Source organism: Notolabrus celidotus, chromosome 11, assembly GCF_009762535.1.
Source record: "Notolabrus celidotus isolate fNotCel1 chromosome 11, fNotCel1.pri, whole genome shotgun sequence".
NCBI lineage: Eukaryota > Metazoa > Chordata > Actinopteri > Labriformes > Labridae > Notolabrus > Notolabrus celidotus.
The window spans coordinates 24,147,375-24,167,994 of NC_048282.1; the positions used below are offsets into that span (position 1 = coordinate 24,147,375).

Sequence of the window (20,620 nt, forward strand, 5' to 3'; positions counted from 1 at the left end):
TCTGACTTTAATCTCAGAATTCTGACTTTAATCTCAGAATTCTGACTTTATTTCTCAGAAATCTGACTATATTCTAAGAATTCTGATTTTAATCTCAGAATTCCGTTTTTTTCCTCTGAATTCTGACTTTAATCTCAGAATTCACCTTAATCCACTGAAGAAAATAAATAATTAAGGTCTAATATATTTTATTATTATTTTCACTCTGAGAAAAATGTCACAATTCTAAAATTTTATTCTCAGAACAAAAACATAAATAAATAATATATTAGACCTTAATTTTTTTCAGTGCCCCTAATCCTCTTCTGTACTATTGCAATATTACAGTTTAACATATTTTTTTCATCACTATGTGCTATTTGTGCATGCATCAAAGAAGAAAAATACTTTCTGACACGATATAAATCACTAAACTACTCCTGCATATTGAACCTTTTGGCTCGTGTACTGCAGCGTATTATTCTTACATTCTTACAAGTTTTTAAAGTTAATAATTGTTGCAGTATTGATCTTTTTATATGAGTAACATGTATATTAATGTTATCTATTTGCTCGCATTGCAATTTTTTTTTTATCAATATAAACATTGTTAACTTCATGATCTCACCAAAAAAAAGTGTCTGCATAACTTGCTTTGCATGAATCCATCCACCTGAATAAATGTGTGTCGCAATGTTTTGCTGTTTCAAGTTTCGTCATTAAAGGTGGACTGTCGCTCCCGCAGTGACGTGAGGAACGTGTTCGCCATAATGATAATAAACGGCGAACACAAAGCTACAATAAAGCTCATTTAGCTTTGTCTGTGAAACGGTGATAGTAAATTAATATTCACCTTTGAGTACTCGAGCTTGGACTGGCTTCAGTGGATGCAAGTCTTGGTAAAAGAGGTGGAAACGAAGAAGAACTGAGCGGGACAACGAGGTAAAGTTAGCATGCTAGCTAAACAGCCAGGCTCACCTGTGCTGCTGCTAGCTGCTACCTCAGTGCTAGCTTACATGTACAGGCAGGTTTCCTTGATTGTAGTATGTTGTGAATTTGGCAGAAATAGCTTTACATGTCTGGGCAGCTCGAGGTTAATGCAAACTACAGCACTGAATGTAAGCAATGCATGCATTAAGAAAGACGCTAGCAAGCCAAACAGAATAGCTTCCTTGGTTAGCCACAGTCTTGCTAGTCAAATATCGCAACAGGCAGATTCTGGAGATTGCTGCCTCTCGTTACAAGAAGTGTAAGATAACATAAGTTAACAAGAGAAGCGTCTGAGCTGAGGTTAGAGTTAAATTAGAAATAACATACGGTTTGCAACCTGTATCTAACTTAAACAGTGACTGTTTGACAGTTGATGTCTCTAGAGAGAAGCAACACCTGCACACACTCACTTACTTTGCTTAACACCACAGAGAAAAAAAAAGCCAAGCATGTCTCTTTTTCTGTTTTCTCATAACTCAGTTGTTGTCAGATATAACACCTACCTAACCTTAGTGCAGTCTAATTAAACAGTCTTGAAATACCTATGATCCCAAATCCCTCTTCAAGTACATTGCAACAAGCTTAAAATCAAGTTATCATTTTTTGTATAATTTGTATTAAATTCACTTCGATGGCCATTTTAGATGATGGCTTGTAGTGCTGTGGAAATGTGATGCCTTATTTAAAATGTTCCAACCCATTAACAGCAAAAATGTCTTGTTAAGTTACATAAACAACTGTCTGTATAAGGCAGTGCATTTACACTAAATTAAAATCTGAGCATGAAAAAAATATTTATTGTGGAACTGTTAAAAATTCATTTTTTTAACAAAAAGTTGCCTGAATACTAGAGACTGCTTGTATTTCTGACAGGGTTCTGCAGAATAAACAGCGATGAATGTGTTTGTTTCTCTGGAACAGCGATAATGTTCCTGGGTTAATTTGACCCGGGCATATTCAATTATCCAAAAATGTCAGAACCCCAAAAAATCCCAATGCACATTTTTTAGAATCTAACTTTTAACTCCATAACTAACCATTTAAATCAAGATTTGGTCCATTGGTGTTCTTTAATTCTCACAGATCATGGTTCAATGAAGATAACTTACTTGTTTTTCATTAAAATTAATGTTTTTAACCCTCCTGTTATGTTGTGGGTCAAATTGGCCGTTTTTAAAGTCTATTTTAGGCAATACATGCCTTATGCCTTCCAAACCAGCTAAATGCAGCATAAAAATCTGAGCAGCATGTGACAGAAGAGGTGTCGTGTTAATATATCAACATAACTTCATAAAAATAATTAATAAAACTTTTTCAAATAAAATAAACAAAATTCTATGTCATGTAAAACTATTTTATTTATATTTAGGGATTTACAATGTACATTAAAAAAGTTTTAACATGAATTTTAATGAAAAATGAGTGAGTTATCCTCATTGAAACATGATCTGTGAGAGTTAAAGAACACCACTGGACAAAATCTTGATTTAAATGGTTAGTAATGGAGTTAAAAGTTAGATTAAAAAACATGGGTATTTGGACTTTTTGGGGTTCTGAAACTTTTGGATAATTGAAAATGCATACTCAGTTAAATCATTCAGAAGTGGCAGACGATAATGACACAAGTTGTAACAAATACATTGATAATCGACAGGCTTTGCTATGGCGTCTGCCAGCGTGGACTCCAAAGCAGAGCTGACTGCTCTGCTGGAACAGTGGGAGCGGGAACAGCAAGGCAGCACACAAGAGCTGGTGAACATCCTCACAAAGTAAGTTGTCATCCCCTCTTTTCTGTTTCAACCCTTCATGGTACATCACTTTTAAAGCTGTGTTGATGTGTGTGTGTGATGTGTGATTTTAAGGTAGTCAATGTGTCTATGTTCTGAATCTTTCAGGATCTCAGAGCTTGTCGAGAAAGAGACAGAGGAATACCACAAAGCAGATCCAGACCCGTTTGATGACCGACATCCTGGTATGAAAAACTATACATGACTGCTAAAATGATCAGATATTTAAATAAGAAGAATGTTTTTTGACATTTACATTTTGGCCACTAGGAAGAGCTGATCCAGAATGTGTTTTGGGGCACCTGCTCAAGATCCTGTTCAAGAATGATGACTTTATGAACACAGTAAGAGCGAACTGACTGAATGGAGACTGAGTTTATGCAAAATAAAGGGCAGTTTAAGCAGGTAGGTCAGAAAATAACTGTACACCTTTTTCTCTTTGTAGCTGGTGAATAGTTATGTGATGACTAGCAGGGAATTCTCCCTCAATGCAGCAGCTTGTCGCCTTCTCCAGAACATCATGCCTGGACTGGAGACAGCTGTGGTCTTTCAGGAGAAGGTGGGTCATTTCTGAATGATAAAGATGATAGATTTCTTTCTTATCTTGTGTGAACTCTGTGTTACTCTTTTGGAGCTTGACTGTTACCTATACTTTAACAGATATACAACATGCTGAATTTGATGATTTTAGGGACATAAAGTAATATATTTTCATGTTCCTTTTACTGCTTTACAGCCAGAATGCTGAATTTAATGCTTAGAGGTACAGAAGTATTATGTTTTTATGAGCCTCTCACAGCTTTCTCTCAGGCACACTGCTGGGCCTTTGATAATGGAAACAAGTAAAAGCAGGATGCTCAGAAAAATACAAAAATCAGCATCTGATTAAGTAAGGTTTGGAAGCACAGTTATCTGTGGGTCAGTGCTATTGATACAACACTTGAGAAACGAGTGATTTGAAAATGTCAGCTGTGTTTGTCTGGTCACAGTCCAGCTTGCAAGTTAGTTACACTTTGATCACCACTCTATGACGGCTGATTTTAGGGCAGGGGTTAACTTTCACCTGAATCCTTTTTTTAATTGTTACAAAGTCTTCAGAAGGGTTTTGAATGATTCTCTTTTTTCGGCGTAAAAGAACTACTGCCTTGAATACTGAAGTTAGAACTTGAGAAACTATGTTGCAAGCTTTAATGCATTCCTTTTTGTGGAAAAAGCTAACTGATTGGGCAAGACTCAATAAAACACATTTTCAGATTAACACTTCATATTCTTATTTCTAATCTTTTCTCCTCCGTTTGTCTGTCCCAGGAGGGCATAGTGGAAAGGCTTTTTAAGTGGGCTCAGGAGGCAGAGCAGCCACTCAGGATTTACGCCACAGGCTTGTTGGCTGGAGCCATGGAGAACCAGGACATAGCAGCCAATTACAGAGAAGAGAACTCTGTTTTGGTCAGTATGGGTCATCTGGGGGTCTCAAATGTCTGTTTTAAAACGTGCATGTCCACAGTGATTCACAGAACCCTTCAACCAACAATAAGTGTGCAAAGGATCAGTGCACTTTGCTCACCTTCAGTCGTTTGCGTTACTTCACAGCTCCCCATCAACTTGTTTTCATACTTTACTTCGACAGGTGCCTTTAATGCTGCATCGGATGCGTGAGCTTCAGGATAAAGATGCAGAGAACAAAAGGGAAATCAAAAGACCCAGTCCAAGGAAACTTCTGGGTGAGCCTTTGCTGCCATTGGACGAGGAGACAATCGACGGGGGCTTTGAAGACAAGCCTTTCACGCTGGGCAGAAACGGAGCAGAAAGGGAGGGGACAGGGACAGAGGAGGAAAGCGACATACACCTCTCGACCATCGAACCCGAAAACGAGCTTTCGTTCCGTCTCAACTCCCCTCACAAGACCAGCAGCCGTGCCAACTCAGCTGTTAAAACCATGATGAAGCCCATGTCTGCCCCCAGTTCTCTGATTCATCAAGGCATGTCTGATGGCAGCAGTTACCTGAGAAGGAGGGCAGAGAGGGACAGCGGCAGGATCTCAAAGCAAAAACTGAATTTCTCTTTGCCAGAGCCAGAGAGGAACTTCAGTGAGCTTTCAAACAGCAGCTGGTCTGAGATGAGCCCCTGGGTGATTGGTAACAACTATCATCTTTACCCTCTGACCCCGGAGATCGAGCAGAGGCTCATCCTGCAGTATCTTACCCCTCTGGGAGAGTACCAAGAGGTAACTGACTTTTGATGCACGTTGAGGATCACTTTAAGCTGGCACTTCCCTTGTCCTGTCAAACACTTACCAGTAGATGTCAGTCTTCTTCAACTTTTATAAACACATATTTGGTTTTGTTCTGATGCTTTGAAAAAAAAGGTTCAAAGAAATACTTCATGTCTTTTCAGCTTATACTAGAAAGAGTTATTAGGCTTTTTTTCTTGGCTCTTATCAATCAGCAGGTTCCTATAAAGCAGACTGAGATGAGTTATGTGTTCTTGATGACCATTCTTTCTTCTGTTTGCAGCTGCTGGCAGTATTCATGCAGATGGGAGCTCGGGAGCTGCTCATGCATTACATGGATCTGAAACAGACCAATGATGTGCAGCTCACCTTTGAGGCTCTCAAGGTAAATATTAACTCTTAGCTAGGGATGGATACCTTTCACATTTGAACCGATACGGTACCGTTGCCCGGTACCTGGGAATCTGTACCGGTACTCAATGGTACCAATTTTCGGTACTTTTGTGTGCGTTTATGTGGTAATAAATGTTGATTTGTTTAATAATAAAATCTAAAAATGTTTAAAGTTCACATATTTATTTCTCAATATATAAACTTTAACAAATATATCAAAACAACATCCAACTGTTTGTATATATAAATTTCTTCAACATGAAATTAACAGAAACAGGATTATATAGGTGATTAGATATATTAGCTGTCACGTGCTCGTGGCGTCTAATTGCTCTTTTGGGAGTTTATCAATAAACACACGAGAATGCAGGACACACAACTTACTTGTTGGGCATTCGCGCACACAGGAACGGTTATAAACAGGGCAGGTAGTCGGAACGAGAGAGTCCGTCTCAACTTAATCCTCTTGCAGCTCTGCCTCGCGTCCACCCGATCAGTCTCAAACTTTATTACAGGGTGAAAGTATGGCAAATCGCTTACTCTTCCACTCCCTCACATTCACAAGGATGCGTTTAGGTACCGAAACATGGTACCGTTTGATTTTACGTGAATCGGTACTCGGTAGTACAGACGGAATTCGGTTGGCACCTATACTTGCAGCCCAGGCTTCAAAACAAACACAAATTGAAGCTCTTTTGACTACTTTTCTCTTCCTTTCCTTTTGCAGTACCTTGCTTCTCTGCTGCTGCACAAGAAGTTTGCGGCAGAGTTTGTCGCTCATGGAGGAGTTCAGAAGTTGCTGGAAATCCCACGACCATCAATGGCAGCTACTGGAGTGTCGCTATGCCTCTACTACCTTGCCTATAACCAGGATGCAATGGAGAGGGTACGAAATAGACACGCATGCAGATACACAATGAGACTTTATCATCATTCTGCCCATTTAAGATGCATTTCTGTATGGAAACTTTGTAAAAATCACCATATTTATTCAGGGGATCATCTTGACAATAATATTAAGGTATCTGTTGTGTTATGACACCAGGTTTCATCAGTATTACACACCTTTTGTAGCAGTGCACATTTGTATTCATTGTTGCCTCCTCTCCTTCTCTCAAGGTGTGCATGCTGCCCCACTCCATCCTGTCAGATGTAGTTGGTTACACGTTATGGCTGCTGGAGTGCTCGCACGCGTCCGGCTGCTGCCACGCCACAATGTTCTTCTCCATCTCCTTCTCGTTTCGTGCCGTCTTGGAGCTCTTCGACAAGCAGGACGGGCTCAGACGCCTCGTCAATCTGGTAAGACAAACCAGCAGTCTCCTTATGCAATACTTTCTATGACCTTGGTATACATGCCCTCTGGATAAAATACAGCAAATGCAATATAATAACAATAACACACCTCAACCTTGTGCTGATTTTGTACTGACAAATAATATGAACTGACTGTCCTCAGATTAGCACGCTGGAGATCCTGAACCCTGATGACCAGGGAGCGCTGCTAAGTGATGATGAGATTTTCTCCAGCAGGCAGACAGCCAAGCACACCTGCATGGCCCTGCGCAGGTACTTTGAGGCCCATCTGGCAATCAAGGTGGAGCAGGTGAAGCAGTCGCTGCAGCGCACAGAGGGGGGCGCCCCCATCCATTCCCAACCATACTACAAGGTATGTAAAGGGCAAAGGATGCGTGAGGATGACATTGCTGCACAATCAAAATGTCTCTGAATAGTCTAAACGAATCCTCCGATTAGTTTGTTCACGGTTTAGTAGCTGAAGTGCTGGAGTTTATGTTCTTGTCTCTTCTCCAGGCGGTCAGCTACAGCCGTGAACAGGTGGTGGAAATGATGGAGTTTCTTATTGAGTATGGTCCACTCAGACTGTACTGGGAACCAGCAGAGGTCTTTCACAAGCTGTCCTGTGTTCAGCTCCTCCTACAGCTCATTTCCATCGCCTGTGATTGGAGGACCTACTACGGCAGGTAGGAATCAGACACCAAGTCTTCTTTCTCTCTCTTTCAGCTGTTGTCCATTTCTTTTTTATAACATGCAGAATAAAGAGGAACAAAGACTAGTTTTGACTACTTGTGTTTCGAAACTGTGATTGTTGCTTCTGTCCCTGCAGGAGTGATACAGTGCGTTATGCCCTTGACATGCTGAGCATCCTCACAGTTGTTCCAAAGACCCAGCTGTTGCTGTCTGAGGCTGTCGCTGTCCTTGATGAGGGAGGATCCAGTGTTTCAACTGTTGGTAGGTCTTATCAGAGTGTGACACTGTAATTTGATGAAAACATCAGCAGCATCTCAGCTATCAGGACCTCTCAAAACATTTTCTATTATAAGATGTCAAAAGTGAGTCCTAATTGTATTTATGTTACGATAAACTGCTAACCGGCATCCAAAAGAACAGAAAAATAAGAGCAGCATAGCAACAGAAGTAAAGAGAGTGAAAATTAAGGTCAGTAATAGTATTACTATCCACTGTTAGTAATAACAGGCAGAAGCTTTGTAGTTTCAGTTCTCTTTGTTTCATGCAACCTGTGCCCAGTCCTGCTGAGGGGTTGGCACCACTTCAAGAATGATATCCCTGCAAGGTTTTTCATTCCATTTTTTTTTTTTGTATATTCCCCCCTCTCAGGAATGAGTATTGTCCTGGCGGTGGCAGAGGGAGAGGTGTTTGTGAATGATGCCGAGATTCAGAAGTCTGCTCTGCAGGTCGCCATCAACTGTGTCTGTGCTCCAGACAAGCGCATGTCCAGCATTGGCAAGTTCATCGCAGGAACCCCCCGCCGCCGCCTGCCTCAGCAGACCAAAGCCAGCGAGAGCGTGCTCACTAAGATGTGGAATGTGGTGCAATCCAACAACGGCATCAAGGTAGAGTTGACTCTCACCATTCACCACCTGTTTTGCGAGTTTTTACATTCTCATGTCTTTTTTCTGACGTCTTTATAAGAAGCCTCAGAGGTTCTTTCGTTGTTCTGCAAGACAGGCTGTTTTAAGTTGTGACAGTGGCTGAAAGGCACATTGCCACTTTGTGACAGCTCTTGCTAAGTGCTGCAATCTTAAATGGACTGGTTCTGAAGTGCCTTTTTTTCTGGGAACATATTTTTAACACTTTTAAAGCCTCATGTTCACCCTCCAGTGCACTGACTCTAAACTGAAAGCAGTGGAGCTACAATGCAAGGTGCAGACCTGCACAGAAGGAGATCAGAAGGAAAACGTGCTAGAATATTGAAAATAAGAACATGCTTATTCGCAGGCATAAAAAAATAACAGGTTGTTATCCTCAGAAAAATAGGACAATGTTTTTATCATGCACAAGAATTATGTGAATGAACCTTCATTTACTAGACAATCACCTGGCTAAAAGGCTAACTGCTCTTGGACTAGAGGTCAGGAGGTGAGGCAAACATTATACATAAAGCAAACACAGGTAATCAAATACTTTGATGATGCTGTAAATTAGTTGTTTTATCAAAACAAACTCTCTGTGACGACACAGAGGAGATCCTTTGGTCAGGAATGTCATTAATGTGAGCTGCCAGAGCAAAGTCTTGTGGAAAGCAGTTTCTTATGCATCATTGAGAAAGATTGGATTTTGATAAATTAAATAAGATAACGCTGAAGTTTCATTCAGTATCATTCAAATAGTTTTCTACATCTTATCGTGGCTTCTACCAGTCAGTGCACTCAGAAGAGAAAAACTAAAAGCAGTCCAACCTGCCCTCAGCTCTGTCAGGCCTTATTTAACTTACATTCTGCATCCGTCTTATAGGTGCTGCTGTCTCTGCTGACGGTGAAGATGCCCATTACTGATGCAGATCAGATCCGAGCTCTGGCCTGTAAAGCTCTGGTGGGTCTGTCTCGCTCCAGCACCGTCCGACAGATCATCAGCAAGCTGCCTTTGTTCAGCAGCGGACACATCCAGCAGCTCATGAAGGAGCCTGTGCTCCAAGACAAACGCAGCGAGCACGTCAAGTTCTGTAAGTTTGCGGCCGAGCTGATAGAACGGATCTCTGGGAAGCCACTGCTGATCGGTACGGATGTGTCTCTGGCGTGGCTGCAGAGGGCCAGTGTGGTCGCTCAGTCCAGGATCAGCTTTCCGGAGAAAGAGCTGCTGCTGCTAATTAGAAACCACCTTGTTGCAAAAGGCCTTCACGACACCGCCACCACCCTCACCAAAGAGGCAGAGCTTCCGATGTCTTGTCTGTCCCATCCCTCACATTCAACTTCTGCGTTCCCTCCTGTCGCTCCTCCCCCACCTGCGTCCCCTGTTACTACTCTCCCCCGCACACCACGGCTGGCTAATGGTGTCGGCTCAAGACTTGTGAACCACCCCCCTCATTCATCCACCCCAGGATCCAGCAATACACAACCACGTCCCTGTACAGCTCAGCCCACTGTGTGTTCCTCCTCTTCTTCTTCTTCAGCTGCTGCTTTCCCTTCAACATCTGTGCCCCACTGTAGCAACGGCTCACCTCTGATCGGACGAATTGTTTTCTCTCGCGAACGGCAAACCGGGTGCAGTACTGTGGCCTGTAAAAAACCACGTGTGCTGAGGCAGAAGTCTGACCACGGGGCTTTCAGCCAGAGTCCAGCAATGAAGAAGCAGTTTGACAGACACCTGCCCTCTCCCCCTGCATTGGACAGCATCATCACAGAGTACCTGAGGGAACAGCACGCACGCTGTAAAAACCCTGTGGCAACATGCCCGCCCTTCTCTCTCTTCACACCCCATCAATGCCCAGAGCCCAAACAGAGACGCCAAGCACCCATCAACTTCACATCCCGACACACACGAAGGGTCATTTATCCTAAATATGGAGGAGTGGATGGAGGCTGCTTTGACAGACATCTCATCTTCAGCAGGTAGGAGGCTCTGTTAGAGTCAGGCATCCTTCCTTAAACACAAAAAACAACCCCCCCCCCCACAAAAACCCTTTCTGTACACTCTTTTTCATCCATTTTCCAGGTTCCGTCCGATCTCGGTGTTTAGGGAGGCAGACGAGGACGAGAGTGGATTCATGTGTTGTGCCTTCTCAGCTCGCGAGCGTTTCCTGATGCTCGGGACATGCACGGGGCAGCTCAAACTCTACAATGTGTTTACAGGCCAGGAGGAAGCCAGCTACAGCTGTCACAGTTCAGCCATCACTCACCTGGAGCCTTCTCGGGTGTGTAGAGAGAACGCCTTTAGTACAAGAACATTCAATGCCATGTTTATCTGTGTTTGCTGAATTTGATTGCACTGTCCCTGTTACATTTAAGTCAGGGCGTAAAATTAACTTTTGACCTCATCTGCCATTGGCTTGTGACCTCAAAAATATTTTTCACCAGCCAAATAAAAAAATCGTGCCTTATTTGATTTAAAATAGTAACAGCCTCGTCAATTTTCCAGTTTTCTTTGAAACATCGTATAGTAACATTACTCCGTTTAGCTGTCTGTCCCTCTTCTTGGTCGTCTCAGGCCTCTTTGTTTAACCTTTTTGTTTGTGGTGGCTTCACGCCGGGAATGTGTCGCTCTTCCCGCCGTGCTTCTTCAAGCAAAGGGTGTTAGAGCCATAGAGTTATTTGAGTGTATGTGCCTTTTAATTGTCATGCTGCATGTAATTGGTGCTGCCAAATGGGAGCTACTGAGCATGTGCAAGGCAATGTGTGCTTTCATTTGAGCAGGACAAGGAGCACCATATTTTTCTAACCGTAGCTATGATTGGTTTGTATAGTTTTGTCGCTTTTGTGGAAATGTAGGTTAATAGCGACGAGAGAAGTGATTTTGTTTGTCTATATTTTTAATAAATTCTCGGTTTGTTTAATTTTTACGGCATTCATTTCCTTTTTTGGTAAACCTATTTTACAACGCACAAGTCAGAAAGATCACGTCCTGCAGAAGTGGCAAAGAAGCTTTTTTTCTGAAAGTTGCCACTACAAAGGGACTGAATAGAATTCCAGTAGCTGACGTCACGCGGTTCCCGACGTACCAAATCACAACACAAGTACAGTGCGCCGTGAGGGTCAAAATAGCCTGACAGTCGGCAGAAATGGGCGAAAGTATGAAAACAAAACCTCACATGCGATACAAAATTTTCCATCGGCCACTGGTGGTTGTGTGTTTTTGTTTACACGCCAAACCAATTTTTTTTACCTGCCATTGGCGCTTGGCAGGTGTTAATTTTACACCCTGATTTAAGTTATCTAAAGTCCTGCTCACTTGGATGTTAGAATTGAAAATGTGTGTAAAGCTTATTGGGAAGACAATATGATTCTTGAAACATTCAGTGAACATATGCTGTGTGTTGACTTCTCAGTGAAACAGGACACATCCTAAATTTAGCAGTTAACCTTTTATAATGAACATTATTTACATAATCACAGATTCTTGATTATGTTCTGAAGTGAGGTGGAAAGAGTAGACATAATAGAAACATCATATTTAACAAATGATCACAGTTTGAAGCAGAAGATTTCAGAATGTCTTGAACTTAACCTTTAAAATTTTTCTTTAGGATGGCTCCCTGCTCCTAACCTCAGCCTCTTGGAGTTACCCTCTGTCTGCACTGTGGGGAATGAAATCAGTCTTCATCATGAAGTAGGTGGCGTTTTGATTTTACTAACCACATAAAACATTCAGTCTTTCAAATAGGAACCTGAAATATTGAAGCACTTTGAGTGCGTAATTGACAGCATGTGCAACACAACGTCTGTCTGAATGCAGACTGTCAATCAGCAGTCGAAACACAGCAGCTTTATTCTGTTGAAGACGGAGCTGCAGAAAGGATGCTGTTTAATTATGAACGCTAACAGCCTTAGGGCCTCAGTCTTCAGTTCATGGGACACAAGCACTTCACTTCATTCATCCGCAGTTTAATTGAGGCAATACTGAGAATCTCTTCATTTGGATTTTTCCTACAATGTCTTAAAATAATCATACGTTTGAATCAGCTGAGCTTTTATACCCATGCTGTCTCTATGTTTAGGATTAAATGTTAAAACGTTTCTCTTGTCCTCAGGCACTCCTTTCTAGGGGACCATTATGTGGAGTTCAGTAAGCTCTCACAGGACCATGTGATCGGGACGAAAGAACACGTAGCACGTGTAAGCATGTTTTTCTTTTCAGTGTTTTGATATTAAATAATAAATCCAGGAATGAATCATGAATGCTTAAAGTCCAAACTCTCTGCTTTTTCAGATTTACGACATTCAGACAGGTCAGGTCACTCTGACCCTAAACAACCCAGACTTGGCGAACAACTACAAGAGGAACTGTGCCACCTTCAACCCCACAGATGACCTGGTGCTGAACGACGGCGTGCTGTGGGATGTTCGCACGGCTCAAGCAATCCACAAGTTTGACAAATTCAACATGAACATCAGCGGTGTTTTCCACCCTAACGGCCTGGAGGTCATCATAAACACGGAGATTGTATCCTTGAAACTTGAATACCAGGGCTGAAGAAAGTGCAGAAGAGTACAGTCTTATCTTTTATTTCAGAGTCTATAGCCATGCTAGCAGCTCTACGTCTTTTTTTTGGTCCCGGTAGTCCTTTTTGAGCTTTTTTTTTAGCTTGTTACTTATTTGGTCGACGCTTTTGTCGAACCCCGCCGTTTATATCTCTCGCCGGATGTCTTCTAGATTGGCTTTGGTCCTGGTGGATCCCTCCAGCTTTCTGGATCTCCTGCAAGGACCAAACCGCAAGGAAGCAGCTTGTCTCCTCAGCCAACTACTGCTTTGCCTTGGAATCCATTAGCCTTTTTTATTTTTTCGCTGCAGGACAATAGTGGAAACACGTTTGGTTTCTGTTTTTGATCATAGCAACCACGCCCCTGACGTAAGCGATTCGCGGTTCGAGGTTTCGCAGTTCGAGGTTTCGCGGTTCGAGGTTTCAGGGTTCGAGGTTTCATGTTTCGCGGTTCGCAGTTTTCGGTTCTAGACCAGCAAAGGTTTGGAGCCGCTCGGGAACCGGTTTTCCAGGCCGGGAACCGGTTTTCCAGGCCGGGAACCGGTTCACTCGCAGTTGAAACATGAAAAAATGGTTCTCAATTGAGTGTTGGCTCTGAACTGGCGCTGAAACTGCCTCGGTCGAAAAGGTGTATATGAGTGAAAAAAAGGCTCACTGTACCTTGAGGCTCGAGGCTCCTGGTAAACAGCTACACCATGCCGACCGCCATCATTGAGCTTCATAACCCTTCTACAGAAACTGACGTGTGATGACACTGAGACTACATGGTTTATATTACAGTTTATAGTTTTAGTCCCTAAAATACTCAGTTTGCTGCTAAAATAACTTCATGATAGGTTGAATTTTGATGGATGCAAATGTACTATGACTATAGTAATGACTATACAGTGGAACATGTCATAAATCTTATCCTGAGAAGTACCTGATTCTATCAGAGGTTGAGATTTGTGTCTGCTCCAGTGATGGGATGATTATTGAGCTTTTACTTCACAGCTAAACATTAAATATTTATCGCACTAAAAATTGATTTTTACCTCCTTGGAGATGGTTTTAAAGGCTGTGTAATAAAATATTTCAGATTTATGTGCTACAAATGGAATATGAAGGATATCATGGCCCTTAGTTTTAGTTTCAGTGGGATCTGAGGACCTTCCACCTCCTCCACACGGTACCAGCTCTAGACCAGTGCAGGATAGTCTTCAACAACAACGGCACTGTCATCTATGGAGGTAAATGCAGAGTGTTTTGGCATCAAGCCTACAACTCGCTCCACAGTCAGAGCAAGTGTGTGAAAGGTGTGTCTGATTTGAAGGCTGGTAATTATGAAGCATGTGTGTATTTAGAGACAGGGAGGTGTGAACAGGGCTCGTAGAGGTGTGTGAGTATGTGTGTATGTGTGTGTGATACCACAGAGGGCCATATGGGCAAAAGCCTCAGTGCTGGACTGGCAACAGAGAGAACCAGCTGGTTTAAGCCGCCTCACAGGGCGAGCCATGGGCGTGCCGCAACGGCTCTGCCCAAAAAGGCGACCACTTGAATGTTCTGGAGCCCAAACAGCTGACCAGCTTGCTTTGCGTTTTTTATTGATTCTCTACTTCACCCTTTTGTTCTGTGTTTTTTTAAGCAATGCTGCAGGCTGATGATGAAGATGACATGATGGAGATGCAGATGAAAAGTCCATTCGGTTCATCGTTCAGGACCTTTAATGCTACGGACTATAAACCAATCGGTAAGACTACCTTCCTTCACCTCCCTTTAATTCACGTCTTTGTTTGCCTTTCATCATAAATAAGGTTTCTCTTTTCTTCTCAGCAACAATTGATGTCAAGAGGAACATATTTGATCTTTGTACTGATACCAAAGACTGCTACCTAGCTGTGATAGAGGTAACTTCTGGTTATGTTGTGGCTGAAGAATACAAGATTTTTTAAGAATAAGAGTTATGACATGTTCAATTTATTAAAAATATGACAGAACGTAAACTTTTTCCTCCTTGTGTCACATAGAACCAAGATTCTGTAAACACTGACACAGTGTGCAGGCTGTATGAAGTCGGCCGTCAGAGACTAGCAGAGGAAGAGGAGGAAGACGAGGAGGATCAGGTCTGTTTTTTTTTATTATTGCTTCTTGTTTCCCTTTTTTCTGCAGAGACAAAAATTCACTGTACCTTTTTTTTATTTTTTCATCTGTGTACCAGGAGGATGATGACCAGGAAGAAGACGACGACGACGACGATGATTCAGACGATGATGTGGATACGGATCCTCTCATTGCCGAGCTAGAGAATGACAACGGTGGAGAGGATGAAGACGACGAAGAGGAGGATGACGGAAATGACGAATTCTCTCCGTCTGATGAAGAGGTCGCTCGTCTTCTTGAAGACGATGGAGACGGTGGGGACGACGACGATGAGGACAATGATGAGGATGACTCTGATAATGATGATGTAGATTTGGACGGGGACAACGGTGAGTGACACTGTAACAAGTTCTGATCAGTTCTTACAGAGTTGTTGTGCGCTGTTATTTTTTCAAAGGTCTCACATTTTCTGGATTTATGTTTTTTCTAGAAGGGGCGATACAGTCTAGTTTATCATTCTTAACTCTTGTCCCCAGCTTGGTCTTTACATTTACACTGTTAATGGATATAAAGAATTCAGTATATCAAGAAAACATGACAGATATGAAGACACACGCAAATAAACGTGTGGCAAAATATAACAATACACAAATACTCTACACCAATAAAATCTGAAATTTAAAAAACAACATGCTCATGCGCATGCTCCATGTTCAGAGGCAATAGACCTCATCGCAGCGGTCCCTGGTTTGACTCCAAGCCTTGAAGTTTTGCTGCATGTCTCAACCCTCTCTCTGCTCCCCACATTATCCGTCTCCCTTCAGCTGTCCTATCTGATAATGGAAAAGTGCCCAAAATACAACTTGAAAGAGAAATACAGCATGCTTACAATGTTGCATTCTGTTACTCCCTTAGTTAATATTAGTTTTATTATATTTTAGATATCCAGGGCCTTTTCTCTTAACACAATTTGGGATTTGTTTTTCTTAGTCCTTCAAATCTGGCTAGAAATCTACCTGTTGTCAGAGCAACAAATCTCTCTGTCAAAACCTTCAAAAATGTGACTTCTTTATACCACTAGTGAAATCGTTTTCTGACAAAATGACTAATTTTCTTGGACAGAAAACTGATTTGAGATTAAAATGTTTGTTTTTGTGGGATAAAAAGTGATCGTGAATAATTTATCTGGTTTCATACATCACGGTTTGTGTGAAACCTTTGAGTAATACTGATATCTCATCAGATAATTGCTTTTAAATTGGTATAGATTTGTGATATTGCAACTTAAAGAAGTAGTTAAACATCCCTCATGGTTTGAAAGCATGTACTTATAATAACATGTTGCATAGCTAAATCTACAGCGAAGAAAATGAGCAGTTTTAAAATTACAGTGCAGGAGAATGTAACACCTCATGTCTTTGCATCTGACGCAGTGCATGCTGGGAGCCCTGATTCAAGTCAGAGCTCATGATCAGCCAATAGTGTAAATGCTGACTATGTACTTTTACTGTGGTTGCTATTGCTAATGATCAACTCTTTATTTGTTAAAAACAATGCATCCTTATGTGTGCTAGAAATAAAAAAAGATGTCAGGATGAGAATTCAGTTAGCCTCTAGCCTGTTAAGAGCATTTTAGCCTGGATAATTCAACTACATTTTAACACTTCAGGGTAAATCATGCCACAATGCTGCTGTTTGGTCCAGTGTCTGTCTTTTTATGCCTGTCTGGTCACAGTGTAGAAATATTTTCCTTCCCAGTGGAATTAAAAAACTGCTGTGTGGGTTTATTCCAGCTGCTGCGAGACCGTGGAAGCACGAATTTGAGAGAAAAAACGGATATACTGCTCTTTCACATTTCGCCAAACCTGCACTGTATTTTGCCTTTTTGGCAGTTTTTACTCCTGACCCACTGACCTCTGCTGCAACACATCTCTAAATCTGCTTTGTCTATCGCATAAACAGACAGCTCCGACAACTCTGACCTTGAGGATGACATCATATTATCCCTGAACGAGTGAGGAGCCGTCAGCGACCCGGAGTGAGAAACTGGGCAAAGTGTCAAGATTTGTGCCTCCATAGACATTTGAGCTGCTGGACAGGAGGCTACAAAGAGGAGGATAATATCAGCAGATAAGGTGGGAGATACCATGGAGCACTGCCAGTTTGAAACAGTAGGTGTCTACACTCTGAGTGGCAGGACCAAGAAAGAAGTATCTCACAGAAATGGAGGGAGAGGGGCACTCATTGACGTATTGGTGGGCAAAATGATTGTATTTGAAATAATTTTATAATACAAAAGTGGGTTTGATGGTGAGCCAAACGGCTAGTGTGTGGATGCAACAGAGAAAAAAAGTTTTATATTTGAGCACATTAACAGCTCTTTAAATGAGCTTCTTCATTTGATATTGATTCACTCACTTTATAAGCCTCTGTTTGGTCACAGATTAGTCTTTGTAGGGGGAAAGGCTTACATTTGCAGGGCTGTGCGTCTGCATTTGTTTGGCAAAGGATACAATGCTCTCTAAAGCTTGTATTTTGCCAGACAGCCTCAAATAATCACCCAAAAAGTACTCAAGTATTGAATTAGGCAGCTAATGTAATGCACAAACATATTTCAACAAATGTCAAACCTACCTTAAGGTTTTACTTTCACCATTTACAGATGACCAAAAAACCACACCTAATAGTGCCATTGTGACCATCACCTCCAGATTTCATTGTGTAAATAGGGAAGTCAAATCGGCTTTGTGCTGATTTTGAAGATAACTTGTGTGGGCACTGTAACTATTTACACACCTGCTCACTGTCATCACAACGGACGTTCAGAGGCTGCTAAAGCTTTCTTCCATGGAGTGATTTTACACACCTTTACTCAGCCGTCTAGTGGATGCCATCTTAAAAAGATTATTGTCCAATGAAACCGTTTGCTTAATTTGATATTAAAAAAGAGGATTTTTCAATGAGTGTGGTTCAGGACAGATTATACAGTGAACATCAACCCTTTCATTAAAAAGGATCCACCTGAGTCTAAAAAGAGAGCTTTTGAAACACGGCAAATAAAAGAAGATGGTAAAATATTTCATTTTAAATCTGTTCCTTCCTACTCTGATGGAGCGACCAGAGTCTTCAAACTCTGAACATTGTGAAAACAAATGCCTTGTAGTTGCACACTTTTTGAAAGTAGTGCAAACATTTAAAGATTTCTTTTTGCCTTGTATCTTTTCATTTTGTCAGCTTTCTTTTCCACAAGGAGACTTCTATGTTGACTTTATTGAGACAGTTTATGTACAGCTTGTATGTATCTAAAGTATTTTTACTATAAATAAAGCCACAAAATTAGATTTCATGTGCTTCTTTTATATAATGTGAATGATGCCTGCCAGCAGTTGACACGTGGGAAGCTGCTGAAGCTCATGCTGAAGTATCTTGGCCTTAATAAGGTTGAAAAGTAGTATTTAGCTCAATTTGACACGGGGTCATTTGCATGCAAGAAACTCTGAAGAGAATTTTGAACATCAGGAACTTCCCCATGTGTTCCAGCTGACGTCACATCAACCAAACGGTTTACCAAAGGGTCACCATTAAGTCTTGTGATTTTCTTATTATTGTTTAACATCTCTTCACATTCATTTCTTTCTTCAATGTAGATATCTCTTTTACAAAATAAACCTAGTCTATATTCTATCAACATTTTACCCCTTGACTTTCAAACCACAGCTGAAACTGAAGTGTGTCAGTCTCTAAGTCAGGGGTTCCCAAGTGTTGGTTGAGACCCCCTGGTAGAACGTAAGACACAAATGGGGGGGTCGTGAGAAGTCTTCCAGAATGTTTTTTTTTTTTTAATGATCTAAAATAGTTCATTTACACATTATAGTAAAAAAAATATCGACAAAAATAGGAGCTAAACGTTTAATAAAACCTTGAAAATAGAAAGTGTAATGAGTTTCCTGCCTTTCTTTTTGCTAGATGATTCCTAAGTTTAGGGTTAGTGAAGTGTTCATTATCAAAAGCATCAGTAGCAGTAGATTCATTCATAACAGCACAGGAAACACAGCCACATGCTCATGTAAGTAGGCTAATTTTCTACAGATCAGCTAAATTAAGCCACATTAAATCACTTTGAGGGACAGTGGGGGTCGTGAGTCTTTGGTACCTATTTGTGTGGGTCGAGGGCTGAAAAGATTGGGACCCCTGCTCTAAGTATCTAAGAATTTGGTTACATGGTAGTATTACTTTGAATCTCCTGTGGAGTAACTGTGATTAAAAACTAAAGAGAAAAATAATTGATCTGTTTTTAACAGTATATTTCGCTCTCATGGGGTCAGAATACTTCATGTACTTCCCTGCCATTCTCCTCATTTCACCTCTCCAAAAGAGAACTGCACACTCCTACTACTGTTTGAAAATGCATTCCACTAAAGCTAGCTGCCTTAAATCAAAAAATCTCAGCTCATTACATCAATCCTAGTCCTGGCTATCTCTTGATACCCAATGAACTGGAACTGCCTTCCAGTACTTGGCACTGACTGAAATGAATAAATTATAGAGGTCTTTAGGATCCAATTGGAGGAATCTAAACTTTACTTTTGGACCATTTGTTCTGATTCTGTTGGTTTTGGCTCGTACGCTTGTGTCTTAGCTTGGCTCTAGTTCTCAAGCTGTACTCTGGTCTGTCTTTCCAACATATAAAACCTCATTAAACGCAGTAAAGATTGTAATTATATGTCAATTCTACCAACAATGGACCTTAAGAGAAGGACCAAATCACATTTCATGTAACATTGAGCTCATTGTGGTACATTATGCTGATTTCCAGTGAGAGAAACGACAGCAAAATAAATTGTAATAAGAACAACTTGCAAAGGTAAATGTCTATTTACATCTAGAACAAGTGGGCAGAAGAGTTAATACATTTACAGAGGATGTCATGTAGATATGTTATTGATTTAGTAGACATCCTATACATGTAATCTGGTGGTTAATCACATATTTTATGCTCTAAGGTGTTTATACAGCTCCCATTTCCTCTAAGTGACACTCTGCATGTCTCTTCATTTTGAATTGTGCACGCATGAATTTGCCTCACATTTTCCCGTGGCCTCCTCCACAGTTAATAATAGAACCAATTCAAATAGTCTCCAGAACCACATTGAGGCGCGTCAAATAAGTCTTCTTAATTGTGTGTTTTCTGCACAGGCACGTGTGTGTCCATGTGTGAGGAGATTATTTCAACAGCAAGCAGAGGGTGCGTGAAATGTACAATCCCGGGGACTGTAAAGAAATAAGTGTGTGTTTGTGTGAGGGCAGGTGATGGATGAGCCAGTAAGACGCACTTCTTATTACCTCCTCGGCTGGCTCTTATTGTCTGCTGGCTTTGGGACTGTTGAAACAGATAGCAGCTCTCACTGTGTTCGGCAGCCCCTGTTTGCATTGGAGCAGAGTCTCATCCTTACACTGCTGCTGCATCAGAGCAGGAGCTAAATGTAGCCACTGCTCTTTCCCGAGCAGTGCCAGTTATGGTTTTAAGTACCCCAAATGCCATTTTTCTCTCATTTACACAAAGCTTACAACTTGTTTTATTTTTCCTGAAATGTTTATTAGCAGGGATGCATATTTAGCTTACAAAACGCCCCACACTCCTCCGGCTTTATGTATGTGATTGGAACACCGCCCACAGTGTTCCACTTGAAGTAATAGACAGATGGGAGTCAG

At 41.4% G+C, this 20,620-nt stretch overlaps 1 protein-coding gene across 1 annotated transcript; it reads left to right on the forward strand.

Moving 5' to 3' along the window:
- Positions 1-158: 158 nt before the first annotated feature.
- LOC117821110 (DDB1- and CUL4-associated factor 1-like) lies at positions 159-18,249 on the forward strand. Its single transcript, XM_034695166.1, has 25 exons — positions 159-921; positions 2,624-2,738; positions 2,865-2,941; positions 3,027-3,100; positions 3,202-3,315; positions 4,065-4,202; positions 4,384-4,980; positions 5,270-5,371; positions 6,107-6,265; positions 6,499-6,678; positions 6,836-7,045; positions 7,189-7,358; positions 7,502-7,626; positions 8,014-8,249; positions 9,151-10,244; positions 10,348-10,546; positions 11,876-11,958; positions 12,380-12,464; positions 12,559-12,792; positions 13,965-14,058; positions 14,454-14,558; positions 14,642-14,715; positions 14,836-14,931; positions 15,027-15,297; positions 16,871-18,249. Exons 2-25 carry the CDS (start codon positions 2,632-2,634, stop codon positions 16,924-16,926), a joined length of 4,680 nt encoding a protein of 1,559 aa, XP_034551057.1. The 5' UTR covers positions 159-921; positions 2,624-2,631; the 3' UTR covers positions 16,927-18,249.
- The last annotated feature ends 2,371 nt before the right edge of the window (positions 18,250-20,620 follow it).